At 44.9% G+C, this 11,746-nt stretch overlaps 1 protein-coding gene across 4 annotated transcripts in view; it reads right to left on the minus strand.

The window, feature by feature from the left end:
- LOC126916204 (protein FAM102B) overlaps window positions 1–11,403 on the minus strand; it is a 51,665-nt gene extending 40,262 nt beyond the window's left edge. The window contains exons 1-2 of one of the 4 annotated variants that reach the window (XM_050721699.1): window positions 11,182–11,403; window positions 6,170–6,872 (exon numbers count right to left, since the gene is read on the minus strand). In XM_050721699.1, the coding sequence (XP_050577656.1) occupies window positions 6,170–6,315 (146 nt within the window). In that variant the 5' untranslated portion in view covers window positions 6,316–6,872; window positions 11,182–11,403. Of the gene's footprint in view, window positions 1–6,169; window positions 6,873–9,161; window positions 9,423–11,181 lie in introns of those variants that run through there. The other 3 variants (XM_050721703.1, XM_050721704.1, XM_050721700.1) reach the window with 3 other exon arrangements.
- Between the last annotated feature and the right edge of the window lie 343 nt (window positions 11,404–11,746).

Raw genomic sequence — 11,746 nt, forward strand, 5'->3', positions numbered from 1 at the left:
GCACAAAATTTCACCGACCTGCTTGTCATACAGTCGCTATTTTTCTTTTTTCTTTTTTTCTTTTTTTTAAACAGCCGGTCACCCGAGCAACGCGACACGTTGATTCTTCTGCATTTTATACTGGACGCGTAGTAGCCGCATAATAATCGATTTTACGCTTCGACGTATGAATATGCGCCAGGCACTTTACCTTTCCGGTTACGTAATTCGAAACAGTTTTTGGTTGTACGTATTTCGACTAACGACCGCGCGATAAAACGTATCGTGAAAGAGTGGAAAGAGAAGAGACGATCCAGGAAATACGAAATAATAGCTGGCCGCCGGCTGGTTTTTCCGCTTAATGCCGCGTTGTCGGTTGCACTCGCCTCGTATTCGAAATTTATGTCGCGAGCAAGAATGCGAGCGTTCCAAGAGCTGGCCCATCCTGACCGGAGTTTCGACCAAGAGTCGCTGTAATTTTTGCCTGACTTTCAAACTGGTTTAACTGGTGTTACGCCGCGCGCAGCTTTAACAGCTATTCGTGCAAGTTCGTGGTCGGACCGAGATACATCAAACGCAGGTTATTCGTATTCGATTCGACGACCAAGAACCGAAACAAACTTGGAAAGATTCGTTTCGTTGCACGATATCTTCCGTTTGGATTTTCATCGTCGACGAAAATATCTATCGTAACCGGAAGACTCTTAACAGGAAACAACCGCTTGCGAACTCTTGTCGAATTTCAACCCTCGCGAGTCGTCGATCGGATACGACGATCCTAAATATAAACGGTGATCGGCGTTTGCGAACAGTTAGTACGTGAGAGCGATTAAAGCGGCGGAACACTTTCGAAGACACTTCTATAACGTGACCCCTCGAGTCGATAAAAATCAGGGTAAGCTTCTCGTGACACGTTGAATCCCTCGATATCTGCGACCCTATGGCTCGTGCTGCTCTACCCCCTTCTCGGCAAATATGTGCATGGTTATACGAGCCAATGGCGCGACGAGTATCGACATAATCGTTCCCGTGGATACACGCAGAAATATTCCGTGCCTCGGTCGGAGCGTTGTAATCGGGTGTTTCCTCATCACGACACATTGAGGCGGTGTCAGGTCCTCCAACGATGGTCACTCGTTTCCATGCCCGGGACACACCGGACGACAGGACATTGTCCATTATCGTCGTGCCCTCGTGTATCTTCTCCTTCTCTCTAGTCAACTACCTCCGCTCGTTTCATCTCCGTCTCTTTCCACCTCCCTTGCTCTGCCTCTCCTCGACACGATCAACTACTGGTTCGCACGTTCCCCGATTCCTTTCCTCCTCACCCATCGACCGACCAAACTTTTCTCTTTCAATTTTCGCGCCTCGCGAATCAGGACGAGAACGGATCGCCGTACTTTCTAACGCTATCGGTGGCGAGAGAATCGCGTTTCTCTTTCGACGTTTCCCACTATCGCTTTTCTTTCGCGCGGCTTTCCAGTCTCGTTATTTATCCAGTCGCTTCATCGACCGACCATCGATCGGTACCGTCGAAAAATTTGCGAGGAAAACTCTACGATATCGTATGCCAGACGTTTCGAGGCGCTTTCGATCGCTTAAAGCGGATATTTTGCTAAACTTTAAAGTGAATAGGTCTTCCTCGTATGGACGCATTCGAAACCGGGAAATTCGTGTTTTCCATCGTGTTTTCACCCCTAATCTCGTTGTCCGATCGTCGTGGACGCTCTATTTCCAGACCTTTATTCGGTGCTCAGCGGCCGATTCCGAGGAAGGTCATGGTTCAAGGTAGACCCGGTTGCCGAGAAACCAGCCGACCGTCTCTGACGTTAAATCGAAATCGCTTATCTCGATCTGATTGCGCGCATCGCTCCCTCCGACGATGAATCGCATCGGCCTTGCCAGTCGTTCGTTGTAACGCTGTTCCCCTCGATTCGGCGATTACCCTATCTCTTACGCTCGCTTCGGCCAGTTCGAGCTTCCTTTAACGATATCGTCTTGGCCAACTGGAAAACAAAATTGTCGGAACCCTGGTCCAAGTTGAAATTTTTGAAAATTGCGAGTATCTTGACCGGTAATTTATAACGTTTGAAAATGTGTCTAGGAACCGTAAGCACGACATTTTGTTTTTCAAGCGACAGCGTTGTTGGAAACGAACGATTCGAATATTCAAGAGATTCAAGAGATTTATGCGAGATAGTGTAAAATCGAGAATCGAAAGTGTTTCTACCGCTAATTTTCGTTAGTTCGCGAGATGTAATAACATGGACGGTAGCCAAGGATTCGTCACCGGCTGAAATCGAGAGGGTTACACACGGCAGGAACGCGGAGAGAAATCTCTTAGAAACTTAAATCGTTCTCACTGACATAGATCCAAAGGAATAGTGTTTCTCCTGTAATGACTTCTTCGTGGATACGCTGTCTTTTCACGAACGCTAGAGAGTACTGAAAAACACGGATTCCCTAGCCTACTTTGCATCATTTTCCGTAGAGAGATCAAAGAATCGACAAGAAACTTGTGTACAATTAGATCACGATCTCGTTATCAGCCGTGCGGAATAGCGTCCATTGCGAATAAGCTGCAGATCTTCTAGATATCGAGATATCGAGGGAACAGGATTTTCACGAGGAATTTCCATCGAAGAAACCAAAAAGGTTAGGAGAGAAGACACGCGATGTGTCTCGTTGATATTCAACAATTCCGTTAAGGCGTGATGATTAGTCACTTAACGCGATCGATCAACGAAGGATCGCCGGAATTTCCGCTTTTCCGCGATACCGTTGCTTCTGTTTTCCTAGAAAATTCTATCGCAGGAAGAGCGGCAGCGCGACGCGTTCTCGCGAGAACGTTCCGAGATCCCCTCCTTTCCTTCCCTTCTCCGGTTCTTTCGGGAAAACTCAGTGGAAAGTCGAGCGAATCGATCGAGATCACCTCGAGGTTGCACGCTTCTGGGACTAGCGGCGAGCAAGCGGTTAATTACGAGGCCGGGTATCGCCGATTGCCGCGATTAAACTCGTCAATCCGAAAAAAGACTAAAAACGTGCTGGTTTAATTAATCGTCGATCGTTGCAACATCAACTGGAGTCGAGTCGCGTCGCCACGGAAAATGCCAAAGTTGGCTCGTTTCGCGAAAAATTGCCCAAGCTGCGGTAGGTTTATATGGCGAAAAAATGGGAAAGCTACGCGAACGAACACCGATCGCGAAATAATAAAACGATCGGGTCGTTCGCCAGAGATGTAGAGACCGTTCTGGCACCGATCCAGCCAGCTTCCGGTATTTTCAAAGGCGTCACGAGCGAGGGACGAAAGGGAAGACAGACGATCTGAAAAGTTGCAACGGTGAACAATATACTCCGTACGTGACTCATTTTCATCGCTGATTTCATAGCCGCGAAATGACAATTCGCGTTGATTTAACCCCGCGTCGGGGGATTATAGATAATCCGGAACAGGAGTTCTTAACGTATTCTTCTTCGCAGACTGTGCTAATTTCTTCTTCGTACAGTCTTGATTCCCTCGAACGTTGCCTCTCTGCTATGGAAAATCTAATCCTTCTATGCGTCTCTCGGCGTTTAGGAGCGAACGGTTCGCACAGCAAAACACGTTCGTCTCTGATTTACTTTTCTCGTTTAAAGTTTTAAGCAAATTGCAACGCGTCTCTGGAACCAAGCTCCAAAAGTCGCGGTAAACACGTCGTCGAGGGTAATAAGGAACTCCCTTCGTTTCAACTTGTTTGTTTCGAAATGATCCGCTAACAAATTTACTACCGCGTCTACGTATTACGTCGTAGATCGTACGACGACGGGATGTTTTACGCAAGCTAAATAAACCAGATACGCATAAAGAGAAGAGAAAAAAGAAGGGAAAAATCGATCCTTTGCCGTGAAACGTCCGCGTTGGTTTAAACGAGACACGCGTCCGCGTCCGGCAGACCGCGGCTACCGACGAAATATGGTTTACGAACCGGTACGGTCGCTGGAATTTATGTCGCGTGCATCTTGCACACGTGCGGGAACGTTCTATTCCCAAGAGAATACACGATGTCGTGCATAACGCGCGCTCGATGTAAATACCGTGCACTCCGGGCTCGGTGAAATATCGCAGCTGGACATCGACCGACAATGGACGGAAGGTAGAACACGATCGAATCGTGTCCGCGAAGCGAAGATATCGATATACCGTCGCGACACGGCCCGGAGGAAACGTTAACGTCGCGTTTGAACGTTCCTTCGGGTTGCCAGTTGCGCGTAAGTACGTTACATCGCACTGGCGATTCTGTTCAGTTTTCGCCCCGAGTTTGGTTTCTTTGCTAAATAAAAAAATACCGCGCGATTCTTCTCTTTCTCCTCTTCGCGTTGATTAATAATCGAATTAGCCGAACTAACGTTCCACGTTAGAAAACGATCTATTGTTAGACAGGCGCGATGAAAACAATCGCCGGGTGTAGCGCTACCGCTATCAGCCAACTGTTGCTTTGTAACACCTGATCAGATGCCAACGCGTAGCTAGCTACGGGTACGGTTCTTCCACGAAAATTTATCGACGCCTCTACGAGCTTCTTCGAAGTCGATCGATCGCGATCCATCCTACGCTGCTACGAAATTTATTACGTTCGATGTACGTCTCGATGGAAGTAACGGATGGCTCGGAATAACACGAAAGATTTCGAGAGATCGTGAAAACGAAATGGTAAGATTTCCTTGAAATTCTGGTTTCTGCGAAGCAAAAGTAGAACGCAAAGCGCGTAGGTACTTGGGGCAGTCAAGGCACGTTTCATCGAACGGGGAGAAAAGAAAAGCCAGCCGTGGATAAACCGCAAAAGGTCTCTCCTTGGGAGAGCACCATCAAATTTTTCGCTCGTTCAAGGTCTATCGCGGTGACAATCGTCGGAGAAATTTGATTAAACGATTCGGAAATCCCGGGCGAGTTCCGAGAACGCTAGAGAAATTCCAGGACGAATTTAGAGTTGGCGGGCGTGGGCGAAATGTATGGTCGACACACGCAACTGTCAGCTATTTAAAAGCGACTACATCGTAAACACCGTACTATTTTTCGCCTTGCTAGGAAGTAGCGAATCGAAGCGGATCCAGAAAATCGCTCGTTCAATACTCGCTAAAACCTCTTACCACGTACGTACGTAGCCCCTCCTCTATTATTAACGAAGCAAAGTACGTATTGTACGTTCTACGTTAGAGCTCGTTAATCATATCCAAGTTGGTAAAATGGCGAAATGCCAAGGTATATGGAGACTTTGCGACGTTAGGTCAGCCTCTTCGTATTCCACGTTTACTCGATAAAGCGTCGACGTTACTGGTAATTAAGAATAAAAAAGAATCGGAACACGCGTGGAACCTTGTTACCGAGTTTCGGATGATCCACGCTTCGCTCAAGAGAGCTACTAATCCGCGTCCACGGGACGTGTTTCATTCACGACCGATACGGTTTAAACGAGTTTCCGTCACGCTTTCGTGGCTGTCCTTTCAAGTACGGAAACTAAATAATTTGATAGACGTACGCGAGCTTCTTCGTGGCAAACGTAAGCGTGTCATTCGACGCGTCGTAAAACGCGTTGTTCAGCGGTGCACAGTAGCGAACGTTCGTTCAACCGGCACACCGGTTATTTCGCGATAATTGTTTGTTCGCTCGTTAAATTTCAACCGTCTACGCTCCCTGATATAACGAAGTTACCGTATGGAAGAACGAGAAAAAAGAACGCGCGGCAAAAGTGGTTTTTTTTAATCGAGAACCGAATTATGCCTGTGGTCGTTGAGCACGTAAACGAGCTTTCAAAAAAAGATTAAGCGAAGATCATACGGAACGCTTTGGAACAACTTTCGTTCTCGCACGAAACAACCGCCTCCTACGGAGTAATTACTCTCCGGACTTGGTTGAAAAAGTAATTTTAACGAGCTGTACGGTTGCATAGACACGCGATCGTTATTGTATCGCGAATTGAAAAATTCACCGTCCGTTGGACTAGACACGATCGCCGTTCGTACTTCCAACTATGACACTCGGTCGCTGGAGCGTGTACGCGCGTTGGCGGATCGAAACGAATCGATCGTGATTATCTCCTCCTAACGCGACAGTAGCATCTCGCGCGAATACCAAAAGGATTTTTCGCACTCGAGAGAAACGACCGCGAACGTAGAAACGAGAGAACGAGAGAAAATTTTGGAGATCGCTTACCTAGTCGAATGATCGACGAAAGATCCACCGTCGAGAAGTCTGAGCTTAGCGAACAGCACTGCGTTCACGAATGGCACCGCGGTCAGCTCCTCCAGGTTCACCTCCACCGAGAATTTGTACTTCTTCTTCTTCATCATGAAGGCCATGTCACCAAGACCGAGACACTTCACTTTCACCACGAGTCGCTTAATCGTGGTTAAATTCGACCGGAGAACGTTCGCGATTCTCCAGCTTCTTACTCGGAAATCGCCGACGATTTTCTCGAGCAAACAACGAACACGGTACACGGCACGCGCGAGAAAAGCGGAAATTGTGCGCCAAATGCGACCATTTAACGTGGTTTTATCGCCGATAGCGACTAGTCGAGTCTCGCGCCGTGATACCGTTCCACCAATTACCTTAGATACTATTTACCAAAATATCTCTTCGCGTTTTCTACTCCGCTACGAAAAGGCAGTACTACGACCCTCCCTTTCTTTTTGATCCTCTTCGTCGAACAACGATCATCCAACTTTTTTACAGGCTGGTCGATCCCGAGGGACGAAGCTGAACACTCGAAGCCGGCTGGGCGGATCTCGTTCGAAGCTTCACCGTCATCGCTGCTCTTCTCTCGTACCAACACGAACGTGGCCTTCCGCGATCCTCTCTCTCGGCGCCGACACTCACAAATGGCAATTATTCGTGCTCGCCATCCTCGTCGAGACTGCAAATTAAACAAAATTCAGTGTCTTTCGATGACAAAAACTGCGAAGAATCGTGACCGCGTTTCGCGTATCTGTTACATACGCGACGCGCACGCGTGTGTGTGGCATTAATACTCGAGCTTTGAACGATAATGCCCGCGGTAATCGCTGGGCCACGGGCATCTGGAACCTTTCATTACACAACTATAAAAAAAAGGCGACCAGAGACGTTGCTACATAGGTCTCTAGGTTTGCTTGTGCAATTTTTTCCAGATAGATGCTCGCGCCTAGCTCGTGCCCATTCTAATTTCAGACATTATTTTTGAATTTATAGCGCCAATCTATTCCGCTTAAAGCAAACAACGACGAATATTTTGTACGTGCCGTGTTTTAAACAGCGAATTACACGGTTCGTTAAGTATCGCGATTAGGCCGCTTGTCTGATCCTGTAACGACACTCGACAATAAACTTTCCAACGGTTTCTGTCCTTTAGTTCTCTATACAAAAAATTCTTCGGATAAAATGATTACCAAACGTCGATACATCCTCAGAGAATACTTTCAGCTAGCCTAAGGACTCGCTATAAATCTTAGGATTTGTTTAGGATAGCTAAGGTTCTTCAAAGGGACAAATAGCCTTTCTCTTAAAAGTCCCTAAATCTATCACCTACTACGGAAAAAACTGTTTTTCTCAGATACGATGCTTTTCGCTGGCAACTTTCCCTCAAGGGCAGATAGCATCCTTTTCCAACCACCAACACAAAATTAGCCAATTAACAGCAACGTCCATTCCCTCAGTTTCCGAACCAAGGCTTTCCTCGACGAATCCGATGATCCCGCATCCTTAGACCGCATCATAGTTTTCCTCTGCGGCATCATCGTGACGGAAAGTCAGTCGTTACAGTCAGTTGGAATCGTTACACATCGGTCCAAGTCAGTAGTCGGTAGTTCGCAATAATCGATCGGAGTTCCTCGGCATCTTAAGCAATCGTCGTCCGAACTTGTAATGGTGAATCGCGAACCGCTAATAGCAATCGCGAGTTCTACGCAAGGTGTACATATAGAGTATATCATAATAAATATATATATCGTTAAATATACTCAAGTATTTCTTCCTATCACTATCGCGACCTATCACCTCGATTCAACTACCTTTTGTACGAATTATTTAGATCCTGTTGGCTGATAATATACAATACTTTGATAATATTCTTCAACCTATATAATCCCGACATTATTTGTACTCTAGATTCACATTTCGATATCCTATTTTTCTATGAAACATAATCTAAGGATATTTATCAAACGACCATAGACGATAAACATTGGCGTTGTACGAGCAAAAGAGCAAAGTTCCAGGAACTAAAAGCGCCACTGAACAAATAACAGTGTAGCAAGCGTTAGCGGGTGAACGTTCGCCAACGAATGTCACTGAACCTTTATCGACATTTCCAATAGGCACGTTCACGCGACTTGAAGACCTATAGCAGGATCGAGCGACCAGTGGTCGCAAGACCTGTCGCCGCCGGCGCAACGTCGATTGTTTTGAAAACGCTAATTGCGGCTGGGAACGCGAGCAAGCGAAAACGAGCACACTCTTCCTGGTGTTGGGTTTCGAGTTGCGAAGTAGGTGACCGCAGCACTCGACACGACCACCGGAGTTCTCTGCCTAGTACTACGAATTACGTATTAACGGCCCTCGATGACTCTTTCGTCAATCACGTCCGACCATTCACACCGAACTCGCCGTATATAGTTGGCGAGACAGACGTAGCACAGCTACGGAATCGATCAGACGTTTAACCGATGAAGACGAGTTCACCCGTCGCACGTTCCGTCAATTTCTTTCGTACGACGATCTTTTTTTCGTTTAGAAATCCCCTGCTTCTTTGCGTGTTCCATCTTTGTTACGAATAAGGCATATATTTAAATATCCTTCTCAATTTTGATTCGGTTCGTTACACCAATCGAGAATCAAATGAGAGAATCTCGCGATCCGATTTGTTGTACAAAAAGTCTTTTTTCGCTATATCGTTTGCACCAACGATACTATCGCATACACGTGTTATTACGCTGTGTAGATAACGCGGAATCGAACGCGGTGTAAAGTTAAGTAAAAACTAACTTCGGCTTAAAAAATCTTAGTCAGAGACATAGTTTGAAACGACAAGTTTCTTCAACCGAACGCGAAGGGGAATCTAGTAACATCTCTAATTAATCGCGTGAAACTATAAAGTGTTGAGAAACGTGTTGAGAAATGAACGATAGTGAATGAAGTTTGTCTTTTGATCCGTCCTATGAGAACTTACGCGCGTGGAAGATCATTGAACGACGTTCGTCTAAGTAGTTTTGATTCGGGGGCAACAACGACGTCCACGAGCGAATAAAACTTTACACGCGAACTCGTTGCTCGTTAACGAAGAGCAAAAAGCAAATTTAACGCGATCCACTGAAATAAAACTGAAGTTGCAACGAAACGATAACAGTCTCGAGCAAGGCTGAAGGCACAAAATGCGAAGGAAAAATTTATACTACTTGCCGCGAACGATATTAGAATATTTATACTCGGAGGAAGGAGGCGTGGTTTTAATTTAGAACGATAAGATAAGAGGCAGTTTTTTAGAAACTGCTTCAGACCTTCAGATTTGTTCCTTTCTTTGATTGTTCGTGTCTTATTGTTATCGTCTCTATAATAAATAAGTTTCCACGTAAGCGCTGCAAATGACGAAATCCTTCGATCGCCGACCGATCAAAGATAAAGAGCAACTTGAAATCGATCGATGCATCATCGATAATAGCAACAAGCAGCAATTAACGTTTTCTTAGATTCTAGATTATTCTTTGATAATTACAAAAAATCATTACCTACGTTCATTTTATCAAATTACTCGTAATAATTTCCTTCTTATTTGGGTCTGAGTAACTTCCGCCTGATATAGAAAAATAACAAATTTCACTCCTAGTTTTACCTATCACCTGTCGAGGAAAAAAGTATTACCAAATTCGCGTAGTAACTTTAAACGTATTGTGAAAGTATACCGCAAAAAGAAAAACGTAACGGTATCGTTACAGATGGACCACCCTATAGAAGAACTATATAGACGAAGCTCGATCCCGGGACAAGAAACGCATTCGTCTGAATCGAATTAAACGAACCTACGCGCCTACAAATACTTGACCGAACTAACAGAACCCTCTGAGCGATGTATATTTGGCAATTATAATAATGCAACGCAGTCGTAATTAGAAGATCGCAAATTATGGACGAATCGTTTAATTTCATAATCACACGCAACCGCCAATATCTATATATATTATATATTATACAGAAAGCGACGGAAAAAGATAAAATTCAGGAGTCGAAATCTATCTCTCGACGTTATCTCACCTACCTGTTTTATTTTTCGTGCGCCGCGTTAATGACACGGATGCGCTCGTTTCCACCGATGCGTTTTGTTTAAACAAACTGGCTGTCACGTGCCACTACTACACACCGTTTATGCACACAAAGGTGCATACACGATCGAGAATAACGCTAGACGAATATGCTCTGCCACGAATAACCTACTAATGAGTATGCGGGGAGGAAAAAGCGCGAAACAAACGATAACCGTGTACACCGTACGAATCTGATTTCGTATTATTTTCGTTCATTTCTGTGTCTAGAACGAGGAACGGGTAGAAGCGACGTGTGCACATTCGCAGTGATATTTGCGAACAGACATTGAGCTTCTCTACAGATAAAATTATACGACAATAAACAAGCGATATATCGTCTATTCCCGTGACAAATCAACGGGTATATATCTTCGAAATTTTCTGATGGATAATACGCAACGATACATTATTCTACCACCTGTCAAACGATTTTATCCGTGATACATCAAATATAACGTCGGCACACTGTACGTAGCTCGATTTTTTTCAGAGCAAATGCAAACAACGCCAGGCGATCTACCGTATTGTCACAACAATTTTTTTAAAGGTACACCTCATTTCGAGACACAAGTTGAAAAGATGAAGCGCATCGTGACAAGAAACGATTCGAAAGACAACGCGATTCGATGGTTCACAGTAATCGTCTCATGATGGCAGGTGCAGAACAATTTCCGTCTTGACTTTATAACCTCTCCTTTCATCTCGCCGATAACTTTCCAACGAGTGCACGACCTTTATCTCGTGTATCTGTCAAACTGTAACGTAGCACGGAAAAAGAAAACATCCCGACGCCAGTAAAATCGTAACGGACCGCGAAATTATCAATGATATGCGACGCCCGTTCCAAAAAAGAAGCAAAAAAGAGAGTCATCAACTCTGAATTGTACTCACTCGTAGTCGGCTCGTTCTCGCTTTTATCGATGTTAGCCAACCTCGCACAGTCTTACACTTTTCATGATTACAAAATCATTCCTTCGGGAAACCACGAAATTACAAAGTCTCGATGCGAGAACTTGACAAATTTACGGACAAAAAAGTTTCCTCACATCCGACGGAACGGAGGTCCTCTGTGAACTGACGCGTCTCGATATCAGCTTGTTCACTAACGTTGTAACTCCACCTGTCGTCGACTCTTTGCAGTTATATTCGAACGGAAATTCTATTGGCCTCGAGATTACCACGCGGTGAACGAAACACATTTCCTGATTGGTCACTGCCAAGACGACCAAAAGAATTTCTGACAAACCGTTCCACTATCCTGTCGCTAGCATCGAATAACTTCCGAAATAACGAGCAATATTTTAACCAATAGAAACAGACGTTTAGAAAGAAAGTTGATACGATTTCCAAATTCAAGTATTAAACGATATTATACGAATTAATATTATTTAAAAAGTATTATCGTCGAATCAGCCACTTTTAAAATACTTTAAATGTAAATTGATAATCCTATGTC

This window comes from Bombus affinis, chromosome 5, assembly GCF_024516045.1.
Source record: "Bombus affinis isolate iyBomAffi1 chromosome 5, iyBomAffi1.2, whole genome shotgun sequence".
NCBI lineage: Eukaryota > Metazoa > Arthropoda > Insecta > Hymenoptera > Apidae > Bombus > Bombus affinis.